Consider the following 23,826-nt stretch of genomic DNA (forward strand, 5'->3'; position numbering starts at 1 on the left):
GAAGAACCCACCCCCACCCCGAGCCAGATGGCAAACCTTGTTCTGGCATCTAAAACTGGGGATCCGGTGCTGGTATCTGGAGAGGAGGTGGCAAACTCAAATTCTTTAGCAGTCAGCTCATGAAAATGAGTGACTAGGGAGAGAAAAGGGCTGTTGCCAACTGAAATCACATTAAAAAAAAAATTAAACCTTGTGCTAGCAAATTAAGCATCTCTAGATGCCAAATTCAAACGGAGGGCCAGGAATTTGCAATCCCCGCGTCCTGTGGGTTGTAAATGGTGTCCTCATTCAGTCAAAAGGGACCTGAGATCCTGGCACCTGCACATGGAGTCAGAGAAGCCAAGCCCACCGGTTTGTTCTCACTACACACATGTCTGCCAGCCGCCTCCGACTTCCGGAAGCAAAGGCTCGGTACAGGCCAAGGTGACCCCAGTGGGCGGACCTCCCGCAATGCTCAAGGAGCTCGCGAGCCTGGCACCATCCCAGCCCCCTCCCCTCGGGAAAGAGGCAGCGCTAACACTCGGCGTTGACTGAATTGGCCAAGCTCCTTCCAACCCAGGGGCTGGAGTCCGAAAGGATGTCTGAACAGGCAGAGAAGGGGGGTGAGCTCTTACGCAGGCGAGGTTGGGGGTGGGGTCCAGAGGCCAGGAAAAGCGGGGGTTCCGCCTGGGCTGGGATCCCGCTTCTGCGGGGATGAAATGAAGGAGCTCCGAGGCAGAAAGCGGCGCATCGACGGGGGCGGAGCCTCGTGGGGAGCTTCTGAGCCAATGAGAGCGGCCCCTTCGCTTGACGGAGGCGGGGCCTCCGCGCAGCCACGTGACGTCTCCGCCCCGTCTTCCCTTGCCCAGGCGGTGCTGGGGTCCCTCCAATGTCCATAACGGTCTGATCCAGTGGGCTGGCCGGCTTCCGGATGTCTGCAGACCCTCGCCCACCCCAGCCCAGGCCGCAACCCCCCGGGTGAAGCCCGAGCAGTGACTCCTGAGACGGCTGCCCATCTCCCGTCCCCTGGGCAGGATGGGCTGTCTGCTTTGGGCAGGAGTGTGTGCAAGTGTGCGCGCGCAGGGGGGTATGTGCGCACGTGTGAACGCTCTGGGGAGGGGAGAGGTCTGTCTGCGCACAGCATCGTCTCCGTGCCCGCGCAGCAGGTTCCCGACGACTTGGCGGCGCGCGTGCAGCCGTGAGTGTGCACGTGTCCGCCCGGGAGCGCCTGCCCGGGAGCGCGCACTCCGCCCGGCGCGCCCCCGTGTCCGCGCGCCCGTGCTGCGAGCTAGGCGAGGTGTGAACCCGTGCACCCTGCACCCCGGCGGCCGGGGCTCCCCTCCTCCCCGAACAGGCAGCAGGCGCTCTACCGCCGCCAGGGGGCTCCAGAGGCTGCCTCCCCGCCTCGCAGCCCGGGAGAACACCTCTCCCACATCCTTCCACGGGAGGGTGGGATACTGAGAAGCCGGGGTCCGAGGCTGTCAGTCCCATACCCGGGCCGAGGTTGGCGGGCCCCAAAGAAGGGAGTGGGGCAGGTGGAGTCCGTGGGCCACCCCCCTCTGGCGCCCCGCCCGCCCTGCCCGCGTGGCGCCGGCTACAGACAGAGTGACTTTATTCATGGACACGGAGGGGGCGGCTGGGCCGCCCGCCCGGAACACGCTCACACGGGGGCTGGGGGACTCTCCATGCCACGATCACGACACACACAACGCCCGCGCTTGGACCGGACCGGCTGGGGGAGGGGTATGGCACAGCCTGACTCCCGGTTTTGGTTAAAAAAAAAAAAAAAAAAAAAAAGGTTTTGGGGCGGGCGTGGGAGTGGAGTGGGGGATTCTGGAGGGGCCGCTCGGAGAGACTCTGTGGGGGTAGGGCAGGGCGCCGTCGCCTTCGGATCTTGGTTTAAAAACACACAGAACATGCTACATCCGCGCAGACACTGGACGGGATGGGGCGGGCAGGGCAACACAGGTGGGGCGGCGAGGCTCCCATGGTCGTCCGCAGGCCAGGCCCTGTCCAGGCCCCGGGGTTGGATGCCGGCGGGTAGGACAGACAGATGGACAGATACTAACACTGGCTCCCAGCGGGCGCCGTGGAGTGTAGGAAGATCTCGTATTTGGGGGCAGGGGTTGAAGGTCAGCCCTGGCTCTGGGAGGTGAGGCAGGGACCAGGATGGAATTGTGCTGCTGGTGGGGGGCCCTCCTGGCCCCTTAGGCCTCTGGCTCATACTCCTGATACTCCTCCTGCATCAGAGGGATCGGGGTGAAGTGGAGAAGAGCAGAAGAGGAAGGGGTTGGAAACCAGGTGGCCAGGCTCTGGGTCTGTTAGGGAGGAATAGGGCATATCCCCGCACCTCCACCCCCACCCCAGACCAGGAACCTGGGAGTTGGAAACAGCCTGTTCAGTCCTGGGCAGGGTTCCCTGGGGCCCAGTAATACACCCCAGCTGTCCTCCCTCCATGCTGACACCTCTGGGGACCTGGGTTCCAGAAAACGGGGGCCTGAAGCTCTCTGGCCCAACCCTACCCTGCCAGGGACCTCCCACCCCAGCTGGGGATGGCTGCTGTCCTCTGGGGCGCCCACAGCCCCACCCAGCCCTGCTCCCCCTCACCTGGGGCGAGTCCTCATAGCTCTCTCCTTCTGGCTCCATCAGGGGCTCTATCAGTGGCTCCTCAGCAGCTTCCTGGGCCACCTCCTCAGGCTGCAGGCAGAGAAGGGACAGGGCCTGTGAGGGCCGCCAGGGGTGCCCCCCAAATTCCTACCCGGGGGAGCTCCTGCCTGACTAGGGGGAGGTGAGGCTTTGTTGGCAGTGCAACCAGAATGTCTAATTAAATTGCTTAGTTGGAAGTGGGGTGGATGCATGAGAAGTGGAATCTCTCCAGACCCTGCTTGAAGCTGGGTGTGGGGAGAGGAGCAGGGCTCGCCAGACCCTTCTCCCCGGCACCTGGCAGGCCCCTGCCCTCCCATCACTTTTACTGAATGGGATGGGGAGAGCGACAGCATACGCAGTCACCTCTTTATCCCCACGCCCGTGCGTCAGGCTCTGTGTGGGGCTTTGGGACCCCAGAGGTAACCCCGGAGACTCCTCTGGCTGGAGAGAGATGGAGGCTCACCGATGGGCTGGGAAGGGGCTCTGAGCCATTCCCCTGCCGCCTTCCCTCCCTCACTCCCTCCCTCCCCCGCGGCCCTGTGTGGCCTGGTTTCTTCAGCTGTTGCTATTTTAAGATAAGCTGGAAGCAACGGCTCAGTGGTGTTGCTTGGATGTGTGAGCTAAGACTCCAGTCCCTTCCCCCTGCACCTGCTCCCCCGCCTAGTACAGACCAGCAGGCATGCAAATGAGGGGCTGCCAGGCCAGGTGAGCACAGGATGTGCACAAACATGAGATGGAGCTGGCTGCACACACAATAACCTGGGGTCCAGCGTACGGCTGCACAAGGCCACATGGGCTGGCACACGCCTGGACCCCTGGGGAACCTTAGGGAGGAGGGCATACCACCTCCCCCACTTCCACAAGGATCACTGTCCCTCCCTCCTGGGCGGAGATAAGACTCTTGGGATCCTGAAGGGCTGACACTGAGACGGACTACTGTGCACTGTAGTTGCACCAACTCCACCCAAGCGACTTCAGCTCCTTCTAATTACCTGTCTAGGTGAGCCCCACGGGCAAACGAGTCTACAGCTCTTGACCTGACTCATTCCCCTCAGTGTCCAGATGGATATACCAGGGCCCAGGAAGTGGAGAAATGTTAGTTTAGTCACCCTGCTATATTCAGAATCCAGGAAAGAAACATGATGTTAAAAATTCCAGCTTGAGTCCTGGCCGGAGTAGCTCAGTTGGGTGGAGGGTTGTCCCGTACACCAAATGGTGGAGGGTTCGATTCCCAGTCAGGGCACATACCCAAGTTTCAGGTTCGATCCTTGGTCAGCACATTCAGGAGGCAACTGACTGGTATCTCTCTCTCACATCAATGTTTCTCTCTCTCTCTCTTCCTGTCTCTGAAATCAATTTTTAAAAATTCCAGATCAGCCGAAACTGGTTTGGCTCAGTGGATAGAGCATCAGCCTGCGGACTGAATGGTCCCAGGTTCGATTCCAGTCAAGGGCATTTACCTTGGTTGCAGGCACATCCTCAGTAGGGGGTATGCAAGAGGCAACTGATTGATGTTTCTTTCTCACCAATGTTTCTAACTCTCTATCCATCTCCCTTCCTCTCTGTAAAAATTCAATAAAATATATTTTAAAAAATTTCCAACTCAAGCACATTGCTTGGAAACAGAAGTCCAATAAGAATAAAAGGATGTGTGCCTTGTGGTTTCATCATACATGGATTCTGCACAATAAACATGGAGGCCTATAGTACATAGCACAGCTTCCTGCTGAGTGGAAGAAGCCAGGGACAGAAGAGCATCTACTTTAGGATAGCATTTATAGGGAGTTAAACAACACCCAGCTGATTTGTGATGCTAGAAGGCAGGAAGCACGGGCAGGGAGGCAGGGCCAGGCTGAAAGTGGGAGAGAGTAAGGCGCTGAGGGTGCAAGTGTTGAGAAGGCACCATTCTCATCACCATGGAAATGAGACCCCAGAATGAGTGCACCCCTTAAATTATGTACCCCAGACACCTCCCTCACCTCACCCTAGTCTTGGCCCTGGTGGAAAGGACTGGAAGTGGGTAGAAGGTGGGACTCCTGAAGGGCCGGTGTTCTGAGCCTTGATCTGGGTGCTGCTAACATGAGGGTGTTTCCCAGCCTGGCCACGCACTAGCTGACTGGCATCAGGGATGTCACTTCACCGCTGATCCTAGCAGCCTCGGGTGTGAAATGAGATGGTGTCTCTGCTTTGTAGGAGTACAGGAGGCTTCCATGATGCCGTATGTGAGCAGGCTGGGATGGAGAGACACTCAGGAACATGCATGCTGGGCTCGCACAGGTTTCCCAATGCTGGGTGGCCCCAGAGGGCTATGGTTTGGATTGTAAATCTATGATCTTGAGCTTCCTTGAGAGAGGAGGCTTGAGGTGCTTTAGGAGTTAGGCAGCCAGAGAAAGATGGCTCTGTGCAAACGCCCCTCACACACAGCCCAGACTTGCCTCTCTCTTGCACCCCAGCCCCCGGCAGAGGACGTAGCATCAGTTGGCGTCAAGTGACTCCAATGATATGGACCCGAGCTTATCCTCCCAACCACCTTCTCAGGGAGGCAGGGAGGCAGGCATGCAGGCATGGGGTCTTGGGCAAGTCACTTCACTGCTTTTGAGCCTCAGTTGCTGCATCTATAACACTTCTAGAGCAGTACCTGCCCATAGAATAGTCAATGAATGGGAGCCATCACTGGAAATGTAACAATAAGAAATGCATGGGCAGGACTTGAAGCAGAACTTCTGAGTCAAGTCCCAGACTTCTGCTGGGGAAGGAAGCAGCTGTGCAAAACGTCTGCAGTGCAGCATGGGGCGGGATCTCCCCAGCCTGTGGGTACGCTCACGTGAAAGGCACACCGACTTCCCAAACCAGCGGAGGAAGGAGCCCCCGCCCCACAGAGGCAGAGTCTGCACTTGTAGGCGGGCAGACTTGCAACATCCCACGGGGGGATGAACGTCTGTGCAAACGTATGGGCCCAGAGTGCAAGGCGGAGTGCACTTCCACGTACACTGTGCTCACAGAGTCCCCGGGGGCAGACACGGACCGCTCACATGGTCGTGGGGCCCCTGTGTCTTACTGAGCACTCGCTGTGTGCAAGCCTGTCTCTTCACCAGTGCTTCTCACGATGGGGTCTCTGAACCTGCAGCATCAGTATCACCTGAGTTCTTGTTAGAAATGCAAATCACCAGGCCCCACCTCAGGCCTACTGAGTCTGAGATTCTAGGGTTGGGGCCAAGGGTCCGTACTGTAATCGGCCTTCTGGTGATTCTCAGGCATGCTTAACGTGTTGAGTGCCTCTGATCTATATTATCTTTAATCTATAAAAGAGCCCTATCGTGTTCCTCTCCCATCTTACAGTCAGAGATTCGGGCTCAGAGACGTGATGGGACCTGCCCACGGTCACACAACCAGGAAGTAGTGGAGTTGGGATTCAGGCCCAGCTCTGTGAGGTTCCAGAGCTCACAAGGCTTATTCTGCAGTGTCCTAATGCAGGCACCTGTCTTATGCACACACAGGTAGCCACCACCACTACCCTGGGGGAACATGCCTGCACAAACGAGTGACACACGACTCCCCCTCCCCGCTCCCCCCTGGACCTCACCTGCTCACGCCTGTCTCAGGGCCTTTGCATGAACTGCTCCTGCTGCCTGAATTACACTCCCCATTTGGCTTGCCTCATCCCTTGGGTGTCAGTTCAAATGTCCCCTCCTCAGAAAAGCCCTCTTAGCCAAAGCAGCCAAGCATCCCTTGACTATCCTATCACCCTGTTGTCTTTTCTTCGTAGCATTTATCCCTGTCTGAAATAACCTTGCTTATTGGTTGGCTTTTTTTCTGTCTTCTCTCACTGCAGTATCAGCTCCATGAGTGCAGGTAACTGTTCATTGCAGCAATCCCCAGAGCAATTCCTCTCTGGTGTAAATACTTGTTGCATGGAAAGTAATGAATGGCCCTAACCAGTCTGGCTCAGTGGATAGAGCATTAGTTCGATTCCGGTCAAGGCATATGCCTTGGTTGCAAGCACATACCCAGTAGGGAGTGTGCAGGGGGCAGCTGATCGATGTTTTTAACTCACTATCCCTCTCCCTTCCTCTCTGTAAAAAATCAATAAATATACTGTATTAAAAAAAAAAAAGAAATGAATGAACAATCAATGACACTTGCAGATGTGGCCAGAAGTGGTCCAGGTCACCCTTGCAAGCAGGATGCATGTGCACAGCCAGATCTGAATCGTAGTCACAGGAGCACCACATCTACACACCCCTAGGCAGAAGTGAGGTGAGGTGCTGGCTGGGGTGGCAGGGAGCGTGTGTACATTTGTAGTCATCCGTGTGTGGTGGAAGGACCGCTCACCTTCAGGTCAGTGGGGAATTCCTCCTTCTTCACCAGGCCAGTGGCTGCCGCGATGTTCCCAGCCCCGGAGAACATCGCTCCTCCCAGGTGTGACGCCTGCTCCTTGGTTTTCTCAGCCACTAGAGCAGGGAGAGGGTTAGGGACGGGGTTGGGGGCCAAGGTGAAGGAGACATAGGTGCCCCCGCCCCTGTAGTGCCCTGGGACCTGCCTTTCTCGTGGAGCATCCCCTCAATCGTAGGGGAACCCTTTTCTACCACCCTTATCCCACCCTCTGGGACCAGGCGGCTCTCAGGCTGGGGAGGGAAAGGGGCTGGGCCAGGGCTGGGCCGGTACCTGAGGTGACTCCTTGTACCACCCCTTCTCTGGTCTTGTTTCCTGCAGGAAGATAAAGGGCACATTTAAGGGCTCTGAGCTGAGGGGTCAGAGACTCTGGCAAGCACAGGGGTTACACAATGGGCAGGGGGACCTGGTTGGCAGCGGGCATCCTGGCCCCATCACTGCCTCCTTGGGCTTCAAAATCCTACAAGACACCCCTCATCGCTGCACTGAGCCCCTCACACCTACTTCCTTGAGCGGACCTCCAGCCTCCAGGGGGTATGTGATGGGGAGGGGGCATTGCTGGACCTTGCCAGATGGGGAGCAGGTGGATATGCAGAAGGGAGAGGAGAGGGTACTCTAAGCGCGGGGAACCATGCAGGCAGGGCACAGGGAGGTGTGTGTTTGGGGCCGGCAGGAAGCACATGGAAGCGGTCTGTGTGCCTGCAGAGATGGGGATGGGGACGGGGATGGTGAGAAACACAGCTGGGAACATAGACTGAGGCAGAGATGGGGACGGGGATGGGGACGGGGTTGGTGAGAAACACAGCTGGGAACATAGACTGAGGCAGAGATGGGGATGGGGATGGGGACGGGGTTGGTGAGAAACACAGCTGGGAACATAGACTGAGGCACGACCTCAGGCTCCAGGGAGCTGAGGCTTAACAGCCTAGGAACTGGGAGCCGTTGGTGGCTCCTGTGCAGGGGGAGGAGGCAGAAGGGGGCAGAATGGGCTCCAGTAGGTATGGGCTCAGGCCTTTCCCCCGACTCCGTCCCCTCTGCCCTAGCCACCCTTGCTTGGTGGCTACCCTCCCTTCCAGGGGACATCCCTGGGATTTGTTCTGTCCCCAGAGGTCTCTGGGATCTTTCCAAACGGAAATCAGGTCACTCCAGTCCCTACCTTCCAATCTCTCATGACAAGTAGAATGCTGTGCCCGGGTCTAAGGGGCCCCTCATGAGCCAGCTCTTGCCCCCCAACCATGCCCTTTGCTCTCTAGCCTCCGCCAACCCCCTTCCGGCCCCTTATTCTCAGGACTCCGCTCCAACATCCCCCTCTCCGACCTACCCTACCAAAGCGGCCCCCGCCCCAGCCCCTTGTCAAACCCCACGACTGTGTCCGGGTCAGGAGAGAAGGCACCTTTGACTCTCTGGTCCGCTGTGACATCTCCAGGAGCCATGACATGGCTGGCACACAGTACGCTGTCAGTAAGTATTTTCCCAATGACCACAAAGCCAAAGGCAGCCCTCTGCAGCCCGCTGCCCACAGGGAAGGCCTGAATCACAGAGGGGACTCGGCGAATGCCAGTCTCCGGGCCTTGCCCCCGGTCTACAAAGGATGCTGCAGGCTCCCTCTCCTTCCTCAGTCAGGGTGAGAGATTTACCCCCTTGGCCCTTGTCCTGGTGCCAGCTGGCAACTGCAAGGAGGGGGACCCGGAGGAGAGAGGGCAGGGTGGAACTACAGGCACTGGGAGGCAGGGGGCACCGAGAGCAACTCTGGTGGCAGCGTGTGGGGAGGAGGGCTGGAGGGAGTCCCAGAACATAGGGGGGGGGGGCGGCAGGGGAGGCGGGGGGCCTTGCCATCCAGAGAGCTTGGCTTTTATCAGCTGGTGTGACCTTGAGCAAGACAGTGAAGCCTCCGGGCGGCCAGCCCTGGTCTGTGCAATGGGCAGGAGGATTAACTGAGGTGATGGGCGCTACGGCATTCCCCACAGTCCTGGGCGGAGAGGGAGGGCTCACAACCAGCGAACTATTCGTGCGAAGAGGAAGAGAAGGAAGACTGCCTGCTTTGATCACTCCCCCATCTCCGGCCGTTCAGCAGGATCCCACCCTCACCGACCCTGACTCCCCTCCCCCTCCCGTGGGCTGTGTCCCCAGTGACCCTGGGACCCCGCTCCATCTGCTGACTCACACTCTCCTGCCCAGACCCGCCCCCCCGTGAGTGCCCAGGCCCTCTCCCCGGGGACCCCCCCTACCCCTCCCCCTCGCCCTCGCCCACCGACGTAGAGGACGCCCTCCTTGGTCTTCTCCGCCGCCTCCGTGACCCCCTGCTTGGTTTTCTCCGCGGCGGCCACGACACCCTCCTTGGCCATGGACAGGCCCTTCATGAACACGTCCATCCTGGCGGCCTGAGGGGGGGGGGGCGAACACACGGCACGGGGCGCTGGCCCTGCACCCTCACCCCAGAGCTGCCCGGGGGGAGGGGGGTAGGCGGTGGGGGCCCCCCGTCCCCCTGAGGCCCGGGCGCGCTCCCGGCTCGGAACCCCCTCCCGCCGCCCCAGTCCCCCCGCGCCAGGCCACAGGGCAGTCCCCGCGTCCTTGAAACCCCGGGACGCGGGAGGGGCCGCCTCGGCTACCCGGGAGCCCGCACGCTGCAGCCCGGCGGACCCGGAGCGCCGGGCTCTGCGCCTGCCTGTGCACACACACACATGCCACACGGCTGAGCATGCACACACAAACACCCCGCGGACACGCTCGTGTGCACACACAGGACACCGGGCGTTCTAACGGGCGCGGACGCACGTCCACACGGCCCCCCAGGCGGCTGCAGACACCGAGCTGCAGGCACCCAGCCCCGGGGTGCACCCACCGGCGCCCCTTCTCCGCGTTCCAGCGCCTTCCCGGTCGTCTCCCCCAGCGCATCCAGCCCCTCTTCACCCAGCCCTTCCCCGTCCCGCCTCCTCCCCTCTGCGCCCCCGTCCTCTCCGGTCCGCTCCGGAGCGCGGCGCCTCACCTGGCTGCGGGGCCGGGCTGGGGCCGGGCTGGGGCTGGGGCTGCGGCGGGAGGACGCGGGGGCTCGGCGGGCCGGGCTGCGGCGGGCGCGGGGCGGCGCGGGGCGGCGGGACAGGGGCTCCGGTGGGTCTGGGCAGGCGGCGCGCAGGACCTGAGCGGGCGCGGCAGAGCTCGGGCCTGGGGTGCGCCGCCGGCCGCCGCTCGCGCCCAGAGCCCCACTCGCTCCGCTCCGGCTCCTCCGGCTCCGGCTCCGGCTCCGGCGCTGCGGCAGCTCTGAGCTCAGCGCCGCCCCCTCGGCCTGACTGACAAGGGGGCGGAGAGGGAGGGTGACATCTCCTCCGCGCCCGCCGGCCTCCCGGGCGGTGCTGTGGGGACCTCGGGGCGGCAGACTCGCGTCCGGTCCCCGGGAGCAGCAGAACTCACTGGGGGCTCAGATGGCTTTGGATCTCCGCTGTGCTTTTAAACATTAACTGTGGGGCCCTGGGCTACTCAGCTGAGTTTCTGAATGTTTCCTCTTCTGCAAAATACACATGGTTTAATCAAAGGACTTGTGCTGGCGCCAGGCTGGAGACAGTAGGAAAGGAAAGCAAGGTCCCTGCATTGGAGCTTATAACGGTGTGTGTGTGTGTGTGTGTGTGTGTGTGTGTGTGTGTGTGTGTGGAGATGGGGCACAGGACAGACAATTTAAGCCAGTGTTATTTCAGCTTGTGAGAAGTGTGATGAAGATAATAGAATGGTGGTGTAAGGAGTGACTGGAGGAGGGATACTTGAGACAAGGTGGCCAGGGAAGAGCACCCAGGCCAAGATTGGTGAAGGCAGGATCCATAGAGAGGGGACTGCAGGTGCAAAGGTCCTGAGGCAGGACTATGCTTCAGAAGAGATAAAAGGCAGTGCAGCTGGGGAACCAGGAGGAAGGGAGATGAGATGGACTCGATGTATGGTTATGGTGGGGATTGTCAAAATGGCCATTCAATTCCAGCCTGCACATGGGTCTTCAGTGCCATGACCGAATTATGCCCAAGAAGCTGGGATCCCAGAGGAAGGTACTCTGACAGCTTAGGGCAGTCATGGAAGCTGTACAGACAGAGGAGGTGACAGCTAGGCTGGGCCTCATGAGTGAGGTAAGATATCACCTGACAGACAAGGGAGGAAGAGAATGTTAGTGCATACAGCCTGGGCAGAGGCACTGTGGCTAGAAACACGGTATGTGAGTGACAGGTGATGAGGGGGCAGCTAGCAGCCAGTGTGTTCAGGGCCTGGGCCGAGGCGGTGGGGGGAGCAGGGTGTTCACAGACTGCTGGGAGAGCTGCAAGTTGGCGCCTGCTTTTTGGAAGGCGATTTGGCAATGTTTCCCAAAGACAGAAATGCACGCTCCTTTGGAGCCAACAGTTCCCCCTTCCAGGAATACATCTCTTGGATCTCTCCTTGCACAAGCACACGGACATTTGTGCAGGGAGAGTCACTGCAGCGCGGTTTCTTGTAGCAAGAAAAAACCCTGAAAAGACCTATATGTGTATCTGTAGAGGACTGGCAAGCTAACTGTGGTTATGTCCACTTGGCGAACTGCTACGTTACCTAGAAAGGATTAGCCAGGTGCCAAACTGTAAGGTGTGGGACAAGCCAATTTTGATACATAGAAAATTATATATATCACATACCATATTCATTACAAAGATACCTATGCTCAAATATATACAGACGTACTTATATCTGAATATACAAAGAACACATCTGCAAGGACTTCTTAAAAATATGTTTTTTAAAAATATATATATTTTATTGATTTTTCACAGAGAGGAAAGGAGAGAGATAGAGAGTTAGAAACATCGATGAGAGAGTTATCAAGCACATGCCCTTGACCGGAATCGAACCCAGGACCCTTCAGTCCGCAGGCCGACGCTTTATCCACTGAGCCAAACCGGTTTCGGCTAAAAATATGTTTTTATTGATTTCAGAGAGGAAGGGAGAGGGAGATAGTAACATCAATGATGAGAATCATGAATCAGCTGCCTCCTGCACACCTCACACTGGGGATTGAGCCTGTGCCCAGACCAGGAATCAAACTGACCTCCTGGTTCTTAGGTCGATGTTCAACCACTGAGCCATGCTGGCCAGGCTGCAAGGACTTTTAATAAAACCATTGATAGTAGTTGCCCCTTCTCTCCCTGAGAGGACTCAGAGAGAGAGAGAGAAGCTTTTATGTTTCATCACCTTTGATTATTTTACCTGGAATAGTATTTCACTTGTATAATTGTAAGAGCTAGCACAGGGGATACCTATCATTATCATTGGCCTCTCAGCATTAAAATTGCCCCCTTCCCCTGTCTGGGGAATCCCCACTTTCTGAGGCAGAGCCCACCTCCTCCTTTAGGCACTTTCACTGCTTTCCCAGCCTTCCTTGTAGCCAGGACCTGCATGTGACCTCAGCCCCAGACACCCGACCCCAGACTCTGAATCTGAAGCTGGTGCCAGAGCAACGGGGAGTGAGGGAGTCTGGTCTGTGAGGACAGGTGGTGGTGGTGGTGGTGGCAGCCCCTGCCAGGGACTGCCTGCAGCAGTGACACTGCTTCTGGGGGCACCCAGCATGGCAGCCCAAGCTGCACTGTCTGTGCCCAGCCAGCACGTCAGGGGGGTCTTCCCGGGCCTGTTGGCAGTGTGGGCTGGGGCATCCTTCTAGGCTGCGTGGTCTCCGGGGAGAGTTCTCTGGCCTTCCCGGAGAGTGTCTGAGCTGCCCAGTATTGGCTAATAAACTTACCTGCTTAAATTAGCCAGAGTGATTTCTGTGATTCACGAATGTCTGAGTATGTGATGAGGAAGGATCCAGCAGGAGAGAGGAGAGGAGGAAGAGAAGAAGGAGACCAGAGGAAAGGTGTCTGTGCTTCTGGAACTGGGAGTCACTGCAGGATTTTAAGCACAAGAGAGACCTACACGAGATCTGCATTTTATAGAGCCAAATCAGGGTCGGTGGGAGGGGGACATGGCTAGAAGCAGCAAGATCAGGGAGGAGGAGGAGGAGGCAGAACCCACAGGAAGGATGACAAAGCCAGTGTGTGTGCGTGTGTGTGTGTGTGTGTGTGAGAGAGAGAGATTTGGGTATCATTCAGGAGGTAACTTATCAGGCTCTGGGGAAGAGGGAGAGGGACCAGTCTAGGAAGATTCCCAGCTTCTGGCTTGGGCATACGGGTGATTAATGCTGCTGCAAAATGAAACAGATATTGAGGGGGTGGAGCAGTATTGGGGGTTGGGGGAGGGGGGTAATGAGCTTGTTTGGGCCATGCCAAATGTGCGGTGCCTGGTGGACAAACTAGAGGAGGTGACCAGCAGCAGCAGGCTACCTGAGCCCGGAGCTCGGGCATTCACTTCAGGCTGGCTGCAGGTGTAGATATGGGCCATGGTGTACAAGAACATTTTAACACACGGCTATCCAAAGAGGGGAGTATCTTGAACTGTAGTTTGCTGATACCCATGGTGTAAATTCTCACACCATGATTAATTTCAAGCTTTCAATGTGGTGTCACTGAACAGAGAATTGGGAAGAGATATACTGTATTTCCACCATCAGATAAAATAGATTTAAAAATGATCTTAAGAGCATAGATAATGGTAAAATAATTATAAATTTGTTTTTATTATGCTATACTTGTTTTATATGCTTATTATATATGTTTTTAACATAATTTATAAAATTAAAAGTTTACATTATTTAATTTTTAATAATGGATTTCAAAGAATAGTTTATTGTTTTTAGATAGAGAGGAAAGGAGAGGAACAGAGAGTAACATCAATGTGAGAGTGAAGATTGGCTGCCTCCTGCGTACAACCCCCCCTACCCCACAATGTGCTCTTGACTGGGAATCCTACAACCTTTTGATTCACAGGATGATGCTCAACCAATGAAGTCAGGGTGTGGCTTTTATAAATGGCAAATAAAATTCCTAAAACTTTAATATTTGTTCTCACAAGCTGGTCCAAACTAGCCTAGTACACTGTTGGATTTCCGCTATTTATCCTCTGGTTGGGGAGGAGAAGTGTAACCATTTACCCTTAAGTGTCTTGTTTACAGAAGATAGGATTTTTCAATTTACTTAATGGCTCTAAACTGCTCAACCATTTAACTATCTATCTCAGTTTCCCTATTTCAGGGTCCTGGCTTACTGGCATGTCTCAGACACTTCCATCCCTGAATTAAAAAAAAAATATATATATATATATATATAATATTATTGATTTTTTACAGAGAGGAAGGGAGAGGGAAAGAGTTAGAAACATGGATCAGCTGCCTCTTGCACATCTCCAACTGGGGATGGGCCCACAACCAAGGTACATGCCCTTGACTGGATCCTTGAAGGGTCCCTTGACTGGGACCCTTCAGTCCACAGGCCAACACTCTATCCACAAAGCCAGACCGGTTAGGCCATCCCTGAAATTTTTTTTAGGGGTGAAAGGGAGGATGATCTGTCTTAATAACTGCTTCCTGCTGACAAGGCTGTGGTACCTGCCTATAGATGGTATGGAAGTGTCTCTATGCGTGATCTAAGGGAGACAAGGGGATGGATCCACGACGGGAACAGAGAGGCTATTAGCTGATTCTTCTGAAGTAGGCATAGGCTGAATCCATGAAGCATCATCATCTTGATATGGAATTATATCCTAGAGGTGACAAATTTGACAAGAAAGTGAAAAGGCATGGCCTGAAAATGAGAAGGAGAATTATAGTTATTTAAGATCTGAGGAGAGGTAAGAACCAGGTGATAGAGGGAGGGACCGACTTTACAGGGTTGGTGGACAGGCTTCCCTGGATGAAGGCGTGGCACCTGCCTGAAGCCCTTTTTCACTATTTTTAATTTAAATTTGATAAAGGAAACACCTTAAGATCTTTTTTCTGATGTAAGTTTATTTTTTTCTTCTGTACCTCTTGGGCAGGATAGGGAAAACAATTTCAAGGTGGCAGACCTCTGGTTCCTGCAGACCCCACCCTTTTAAATAATAAAAGTTTATATAAAGTGAAGTTGGTAGGTTGCTTCACATTTCATTGACTCAGCCATTTAGTTCTGAAAAAAAAAAAAAAAGTCAGTTCAGTTAAATTGCTAAATCTCATTTTAGGAGGCAGTGATGCAGATGGCCTCCCAAAGGGAGACCTATATTGTGTAAACTAGCAATCAGGTGTTCCATCGGGGTATGCCCAAGAAAACAGAAGAGAAGAAACAAAGGTTAATGATCAGAGTAAATGATAAGCTAGTTTCTCAGCTTGTAAGGCTGTCTGTCGAGAAGATTTTTAGAGGTAAGGCTCAAAGATTCTTTTCCTGGAATGAAAGCAAACTGTTAAGTCTGAGAGATCCTCCTTACCTGCAGTTTGAACACCACCAGGTGCTCAAGTAAATTTTGTATGGTTTACCCTGCATCAGTGGTTCTCAATAATTCCAAATCAAAGGATGGGAGAAAAAGGAAACATTAGTTTGGAGAGTTGCAGCCATATACTTAAGAAAACTAGAAAAATTCAGGATCCAATTCAGTTTGTAGGTGAAAAGTAAAACTTTAACTAGAGTCTAATATCCAAAAGTTTAACTAGAATTTACTATCCCCTTTCCCTGGCTTCAATAGATTCTATTAAAACACAACCTCCTCTCTCCCCTGCTAAAATCACCCTCTTTAAAAAAAAAAATCAAAGACAGTCAACTCAAGACTATTTACTGCATTAAGTTCAGTTTCAATTTGGCCTGATTATTTGCATAAACACAAGAATAATAATTGATCATATAGGCTTTTTAAAATCTGCTTTGATAGAATCTTGTAAGGAATCTCCAGATTGAGTTTTAGTCTTTAGCCATTACTCCAAGGGGATTTTACCAGCTTCAAAGTCAATCTTAATTCCTTAAAGCTTTCTGGTGACATCCAGAATCTAGGCATGTCTCTCTCCAGCATGACATTCCAATCAAAGTCTTAGTTGATAAAACTACAAGTGGAAACTGGCTTTATGTGTCCTATTATAAAGATACCAGACTCCTATTGAATTCATGCAAACAAACATATTGCTAAGAAAATAATAATATTCATTAAGAGCTGCCAACTTCTGGAGGGATTAGGTAGGGAGAAAAATATAAATTCTTCAATATTGCTTATAAGAGTATACTTTACCAAATTGATAGAGGGGAATAACAGGTTTCCTGGCCTTCTTCCAGTACTTCCTCTGTTCAAAATTCTTTGACACTCCCCCCAGTGGATTATGTCATACTCCTCCTAAGGATTATGTCATCATCCTTGAATGTGGGCCCTAGGACCCAAATACCATGGATCTGAGGCTTTGCCAGTTTTTTGGCCCAGGCTTTGAGAAACTAGTAGCTTCTGCTTCTCATCTCTCTGGACTCTCACTCTGGGAACCTGGCCAGTGTGAGGAAAGGAAGCAGCCACAGGGAGAGGCCACTAGAGCTGTCCTAACAGACACCCTCAGCCGAGGTTCCAGTGGACAGCCAGCACCAACTGCCCCACTGGGAGTGAGCAGATGATTCCAGCCCCAGCCTGTAAGCCACTCCAACTGATAATGCTTTGGAACAGAGATGAACGATCCCTACTGAGGGCTACCCAAACTGCAGATCTATGAGTGAAAGAAACCATTATTGCTTTAAGCCACTAAGTTTGGGTGGTTTATTGTGCAGCAACAGGTAGCTGGGACACCATGCCTCACCTGTCCAGAGCCTGTCCATCACTAAATGCCTCTGAGTCTGCCTTCTAAATACCTCTGAAATCCATGTTCTCTCCATCTTCCCTGCCACCTGGAAAACTATGTTAGCAGCCTCATAAATCTCCTCCCATTCTTGCTTCAGAGAGTGTTTTTGTGTTTCTACAGAGAACTTGTTGGAAAGCCCCTTCGATTACCTGCCCAGGTCATCTGTCCCAACTTAAGCACTCGGCGATGCTTTCCACATTCCTGGGATCAAGACTTAGCACCCTTCCTCCTTTGGGCTTCACCACACTGTTCTTTCTTCTCATCTCCCAGTACCCATGTTCCCTTTGCCCCACAGCCTTTTGCATGCTGCTTCACCCCTGAGATGCCCTCCTACACTACCTAGTAAACTCTCACTCATACTTTAGCTCTTGGCTCAAACGTCACCTCTCCAATGAGCTACCTCTGAGCTAGTGGTTCTCAAAATGTGGTCTGTTTATCAAGCCCTGCAGGTGATTCTGGCCCAGGCACTTTAGAACTGCTCTAAAGCCCAGGTCAGGTGGTGGACTTTATTTTCTCCACCTGCAATTCCTTTCCTTCAAAGGTCTGCATTTGTGATTACAAAGGTGATCTTGGGGAGATTATCTGATGTCTGGCTCTCTGGCAGATCAGAGAACAGGGGCCACCCAGTTTGCACTCACCACCTCCCAGCACATAACCCCATGCCTGTCACATACATTAGGGGATGGGGGCTGAATACATATAGCCTGTCAGCCTCCAGGTGGTCATGGGCTTCCCTCGGTGTGGGAGAAGGGGAAGGGATTGGTCCCCTTAGAGATCTGGGCCCCTAATAGTGGGCAGGGGGAAGGAAAGAAACTTGAGGAGAAACTTTAAAATCTGCTTTGGTAGAGACTCATAAGGAATCTCCAGATTGAGCTTTAGTCTTTAGCCATTTCTCCATGGGGATTCTACTAGCTTCAAAGTCAATCTTAATTCCTTAAAGCTTTCTGGTGACATCCAGAATCTAGGCAAGTCCTCTCCATCATGACATTCCAATCAAAGTCTTGGTTGATAAAACTACAAGTGGAAACTGGCTTTATGTGTCCTATTCATAAAGAGACCAGATTCTTATTGGACTCATGCAAACAAACATATTGCTAAGAAAATAATAATATTCATTAAGAGCTGCCAACTTCTGGAGGGATTAGGTAGGGAGAAAAATAGCTGTTGAGAAGGCTGGGAAAGGTTATTCAGAGCCAGAGCTTCCCCCCTCCAATCTCCCGTTCCCTTTCTAGTTCCTACCCCCACTCCCAACAGGGTAGTTCTCAGGTGATTTCTATTGACCTCCGAGCCAAGCCTTCTCCTATGAGCCTTTTGTGTTTTATATCATTTAATACAATAAGCTTCTGAGTTGTATATCATTAACCTTCCCATTTTACAGATGGGGAAATGGACTCAATGAGGTTCAGTAAAACTTGGCTGAGGTCAGGGTAGGGAGGACTTGAACCTCGATTGTGTGGCACTACCCCTTGCCATCCATGCCTAGGTGGGCTATACTGGAATAGGCCAGGAGTGTAGTTGGCTGGTGGGGCCATGTGCAACCTCATTTGTTCCGCCAAAGGGCAGCCTCAGCTGCAGCAGATTGTGGATCTGCGAGGTAGAGGCCCTAGTGTTGCCAGACCTCCCCACATTTTCAAGAGAAACCAAAAATGTGTATTTTTAATACAATCTCCCGGTTTCTGAATGATTATATTTAACATAAACTCAAATGCTTCCTGAGACCACATGAATGCTTGTGTCAGATGGCATCGGTGGCCACTCGAGGAGGTGAATGGCAGCAGAGAGAAACAAGGGGATGCCTCAATGCATGTACCAGGTCTCTGATCTGGCCTCGCCCCAGTTATGTCAGTCACTGCTTCTGCCATCTCTGGGACAGTCTGCCTTATTTATTTATTATTATCTTAAATATATACTTCATTGATTTTTTACAGAGAGAAAGAAAGAGGGAAAGAGAGTTAGAAACATAGATCAGCTGCCTTCAACACACTCCCTACAGGGTATGTGCCCGCAACCAAGATACATGCTCTGACCGGAATCGAACCTGGGACCTTTCAGTCCGAAGGCCGATGCTCTATCCACTGAACCAAACTGGTTTCAGCTGGGACAGTCTGCTTTAAATTCAAATCCCACCCTCAGTGGGATTCGATGTTGTTAAGGGCAGCTCCCTAATATTGACCCTTACCTTCCTGTCTCACGATGTGGGCGGGGTGGAGCCTGCCTGGTCTCACCTGTCCCGCAGCCCCCAGGCTGCAGGCAGAAAGTGCTTGCTAAAGGCGGTTGGCAGAAGGAATAGTACAAGCCCCCCTCCCTCTGAGCAGCTCCTTGCTGGATCCACCCCTTCCCCTGCCCTGAGCACTCAGGGGCAGGGCACGCTGATGGGTTAAAAGCTGGCAGCTGGGGGTCCCTCTTGGATGTTCTGTGGAGGAGCCCAAACTGCTTCAGCATGGCTACCAGCAGCCTTGTAAGCCCCCCTGCCTGCCCCGCCTGCAGCCTGGGCCGCCAGGGCCGGAATTCACAGCCCACCCTGGCTCCTTTCTCTGTCAGGTCAGAGAGGCTGAGGGTGAAGAGGAAGGAGAGGCGGCGGCAGCAGCAGCAGCGGGAGCATCCATGAGAGAGGAGGCTCCAAACTCTCCCTCAACTCTGCTGTCCCTGCGGGGGAAGGCCCGCAGTGCGGGCCCAGTGGAGGCCACACAGCAGTTGCACCTTCTGCAGAACAGGTAGGGTCTGCTCTGGACAACCCCTTCCTCCCTCAGCCCCGGTTCTCAAGGGCAAGGCCAGAGCTGGCCTACGACGTGGGCCCTGTGTTCCTTCCAGCCGTAACCCCACTGGGACTCTGAGTTAAGCGCCTCCACTTCTCCTCGGCCCTCTGCCCCACCAGGGTAACTGACTCCAGACACTTTGGGGTGGGGGGTCTGCACCCCAAATGTCCCCCAGTTTGTCCTTGAAAGGGTGAGACTTCCCTGCCAGCCCAGCTGCTGCCAGGGAGGGCACAGGGGCTCTCTGCTTCCAGGTGGGCCCTGTGGTTCTTCAAGAACGACCGCAGCCGGGCCTGGCAGGATAACCTGCAACTGGTCACCAAGTTTGACACCGTGGAGGACTTCTGGGCGTGAGTGTCTGCCTGCCCTTTATGGAAGAGGCTGGGGCCAGGGGACCCTGAGCTCAGGATCCTTCCCAGAGCCCAGCCCTCTGGGGGCTGCTTTCCACACAGCTCCCCCAGTCCTCCCTGGGGCCTGGCCGCGTTAGTGAGGGCTGGGCTTAGTGGATTCTTCGGGGGGCACAGGCCTGGGGAGACCTTGGGGTTTAGGGAGAAAGCGTGGGAGAAAGCAGGGGGCTGACCCTGACTCTGCTGCTTCATGGTTCGGGGCCCTGGGCAAGTTCCCGCCCCTCTCCGAGCTTGTCTCAACCACACAGTGAGGATTAGGCTGCCTCAGAGTGTCTATGAGAGCCAAGTGAGGGGACCGGGAAGGGGCTGTTATAAGCCTAGGGGTCGGGGCGAAGGCCTGGGCTCCAGCCAGAGGGGCACTGACAACAAATGTGGCACTGGGCATGGGTGGTCAGGGGAGGCCGGGGAGGACGTGGGGTTTGAAGGTGAGGGTGAGTAAGGATGGAATTCCAGGCCGGAGCCCCAGGGTGAGCAAAGGCTTGGAAGTTGGCAGGTTGGTGGGAAGCAGGGTGGGGTCTGGTGAGAAGGCGAGGGGCTGAGCTCAGCTGGAACCAGGCCCTTAAGAAGCCTGGACATTCAGCCTGGGGCCGGGGACTCTCTCTAGGATTTACAGTCACATCCAGCTGGCCAGTAAGCTCTCTTCCGGCTGTGACTATGCGGTGTTCAAGGTAAGCGCTGCCTCCCTGCCCCCAGGCACAGGGGGCGGACTCTCCCCAGGACTACTCCCTCCCAGGAGGTCCGGGGTGGAGTCTGAGGACAGCCTCCCTCAGAGCCAGGAGGAGGAGAGGCTGTAGAGGAGCTGGGGCAAGATGTCAGCCCTGCGCTGCGCCTTGAGGACCATTGAAGAGTCTGGAAAGTGGGGATACAAAGACGAGCCCGGTTTCTGGCCTGGCTCTTTAACTAGGAATAGGTGTCAGCATTGGTCACGGGCACTGATCGTCACAGACCGGGCTAATCCCTGGAGCTGCCCACCCAGCAGATGTGTGTGGTGGGACCCTGGCATCAGTGTTTCAAGATTTCCCAGGTGACCTTGTGCCCAGCTGAGCTTGGGATGTGGGGCATGGCCCAGAGGCTCTGTGAATCATCCCCATTTGAACTCCTGTCTTCAGGAGCTCAGTTCAGGAAAGGAGACAGGCACACACACGTGCAAGGCTATAAAAGATGACACACGTTAGGGCCCTCGAGCCTGGGGGAGCTCGAAGGAGAAGGCTCGGGGGGTTGAATGGCTGGTGGTGGCACTTGCCTGCACAGAGGGGATGGAGGCATAACAGAAGCTACCCTGTGGAGACCTCCTGCGGGGCAGGGGCAGGACTGGGGGAGGTGGCTGGGCCCCCACTTCCCTTTGAACAGAGGGAGGCAGTTGACTTGCCATCTGGCCTCCCAGGATGGCATCGAGCCCATGTGGGAAGACGCCAGGAATAAGCGGGGTGGCCGCTGGCTGGTCAGCCTTGCCAAACAGCAGCGCCACACTGAGCTGGACCGCCTGTGGTTGGAGACAGTGAGTGGAGGGGCTGGTGGGGAGGGTCCCCCAAAAGAGGGGGCAGGGCTGGTATGGTACCTGTGGTCTCAAGGATGGCGGGTGCAGTCCCTGTGTCACAGCTGGAGGTCTCAACCCCCCCCCCCCCAATTTGGCCCCAGCTGCTGTGCCTCATCGGGGAGAGCTTCGAAGAGTACAGCCAGGAGGTGTGTGGGGCGGTCATCAACATCCGAGCCAAGGGGGACAAGATCGCAGTGTGGACACGGGAGGCAGAGAACCAGACGGGCGTGCTCTCCATCGGGTGAGGGTGCTGGCATGGGGGTGGGGGGTCTGGGCCTCTTTTAGGGGAGAAAGTAACATGTGGGTGAGGACTTGGCCTACAGGGGAGACCTCTGGAACTTTTACCCCTTCTGCCTTACCCACCTGTGTTAAGGGTTTGGGACCCTAGATGCCAAACTCTTTCTAGCAGAACTCTTCCTTTGCCCTAGTCTTATTTTGGGTTTCCATGTGACTAAAGCACCCAAAATGGGAGTGTCCGTGGCTGGAACCAGGGTAGGAGCTGTGGGCAGAGGACCAGCTTATCTCCAGGGCTGTGCTGACTGCCTGTCTCTTCCTCTCCCACTTACCCCCATCCCCATCCCAGGCGGGTCTACAAAGAGCGCTTGGGACTCTCGACAAAGACCATCATTGGGTACCAGGCCCACGCAGACACAGCTACTAAGAGCAACATCCTGGCCAAGAACAAGTTTGTGGTGTGAGAGGGCCTAGGCACCTCTCTCCATTCAGCCACCCCTGAGCCTCTCACTGCTGTGTGCATGTGTGTCCCAGCAGGACCGGGGGCGAAGGCGGAGGGCTGGTTCTCACCTGTTGGGGAGTTAATATGAACATGCTTTAACATGCGTTGGGACCCTGGTCCAGGGGCTGCTCTGTGGGTGGAGGTGGTGGAGGGCAGGCTGAGGACCAGGGCAGTGGAAAGGAGGCGGGAATCCCTGGGTATCCTTGTGTCGCCCAGAGGTGGGGTGGGGTGAGTTACGGGGAAGGAGGGCCCAACCGAAGGTGGAAAGAGGACAGGAGCAGTCTGTGACCCAGTACTGACCCTGTGCCTACCTGGAAAGGGGACTAGGGAGGCCTTCTGTTCTAGGGGAGAAGCTCAAGCCTACTGCCACTCCGAGCTAGCACCACGGGGGATCGCTGTGCTGGGAAACCTTGGTGGACTTTTCTCCATCAGATTTGTAGGCGTGAAGCCCCTCCTAGACCACCCTCTTCTCTGGAGTAGGGCTGTACCCTCACTCCAGAGGCTGGAGGCTTTGAGGCAGAACCCCATCATCTCGCAGAGGGAGCTGAGGAGGGGGACAGCTCCCTTTTTCTCTCCCTTTCCTGTGGCCAGGGGGTTTGGGTCTTCTCTGGCTCGGGGCGGATGTGGGAGAGGCCCCGCCCACGAGAGGAGGAGGCTGGTCTGTCAGACCTCACTGCGTTCTGCTACTCGATGTGGATAAACTTGATGGAGCTCAAGCTCCTTTCTGTTCCTATTCTAAATAAATGCACTCCTTTGAGCAAAAGTGGAATGATTTTTTTTAAAGGAGGGCTCTAATATTATGATCCAGTCCCTCCCAAATCTCGGTCTGCTCCAGTCCTCCCTGGAAGGCGCTCCTGGGAGACTCTCCAAGGAGCCCATGCTGGGCTGGGGAAGAGGGATAAGACTGGGGTTCCAAGCGCCAAAAGGGTCTGAGCCAGGAGGTGGGGTGTACGCCCCCAGAAAAACTAAAGGAGCAGCGACCAGCCGACTCCCCATTCACGGGACCTGGGCGCGGTCTAGCCGCGTGCGAGCCGGCGGAGGCAGGGCTAACACTCTGGTGGGCGACCGAGTGTCAGGGCGGACTCCCTGTCCTAAACGCCCTGCACAGGCGTCGAGAACTCCAGTCGAGTCTCCATCGCCATCTGCTCACCAGCGCAGCAGTGACTTCTCTCCAAGATGAGCACCCGCAGCAAGGCCCGGGGTTGGGGGGCGCGGGAACTGGCCCTGCGGGGTGGGGGTGACTGTGGGTCCTTCCTGCCCGCGGCTTGTGCTGCCATCATCGAACATCTCAGGAGGGACTGAAGGAGCCCGGCGCTCTCCGCGGCTGAGGGCGTGAGCAGCCAAGCCCGGGGGAGAGGGGAGAAGGGGAGAGGGAGGGGGAGAGAGGGAGAGGGAGGGGGAGGGAGGGAGAGGGAGGGGGAGAGAGGGAGAGGGAGAGGGAGGGAGGGAGAGGGAGAGGGAGGGAGGGAGAGGGAGAGGGAGGGAGGGAGAGGGAGGGGGAGGTGTCTGGAGCCTGGGCCAGGCTGAGCGGGGCTCGGAGAGGACTGGGCGGGGCGGAACTAATCAAGGGGCGGAGCCAAAAGGGCGGACCCAGGAGGGGCGGAGCCAATCAGGAGGCGGAGCCATGCGGGGCGGAGCCAGGCGGCCGCGGGGCTGAGGGTACCAGC

The 23,826-nt window shown here is 55.2% G+C and overlaps 2 protein-coding genes across 2 annotated transcripts; one reads left to right on the forward strand and one right to left on the reverse strand.

Moving 5' to 3' along the window:
- Window positions 1-1,574: 1,574 nt before the first annotated feature.
- SNCB (synuclein beta) lies at window positions 1,575-10,297 on the reverse strand. Its single transcript, XM_084886756.1, has 6 exons — window positions 10,004-10,297; window positions 9,269-9,398; window positions 7,291-7,332; window positions 6,958-7,076; window positions 2,587-2,676; window positions 1,575-2,219 (listed from the first exon to the last, which is right to left on the reverse strand). The coding sequence occupies exons 2-6, from the start codon at window positions 9,387-9,389 to the stop codon at window positions 2,187-2,189; spliced, it is 405 nt and encodes a 134-aa protein (XP_084742882.1). The 5' UTR covers window positions 9,390-9,398; window positions 10,004-10,297; the 3' UTR covers window positions 1,575-2,186.
- An 8,869-nt stretch (window positions 10,298-19,166) lies between these two features.
- On the forward strand, window positions 19,167-22,121 carry EIF4E1B (eukaryotic translation initiation factor 4E family member 1B; the record flags this gene model as incomplete). Its single annotated transcript, XM_084883906.1, has 7 exons — window positions 19,167-19,184; window positions 19,268-19,440; window positions 19,734-19,829; window positions 20,491-20,554; window positions 21,271-21,384; window positions 21,525-21,664; window positions 22,007-22,121. 7 exons carry the CDS (start codon window positions 19,167-19,169, stop codon window positions 22,119-22,121), a joined length of 720 nt encoding a protein of 239 aa, XP_084740032.1.
- Between the last annotated feature and the right edge of the window lie 1,705 nt (window positions 22,122-23,826).

This window comes from Pipistrellus hanaki, assembly GCF_964339955.1.
Source record: "Pipistrellus hanaki genome assembly, chromosome: 5".
NCBI lineage: Eukaryota > Metazoa > Chordata > Mammalia > Chiroptera > Vespertilionidae > Pipistrellus > Pipistrellus hanaki.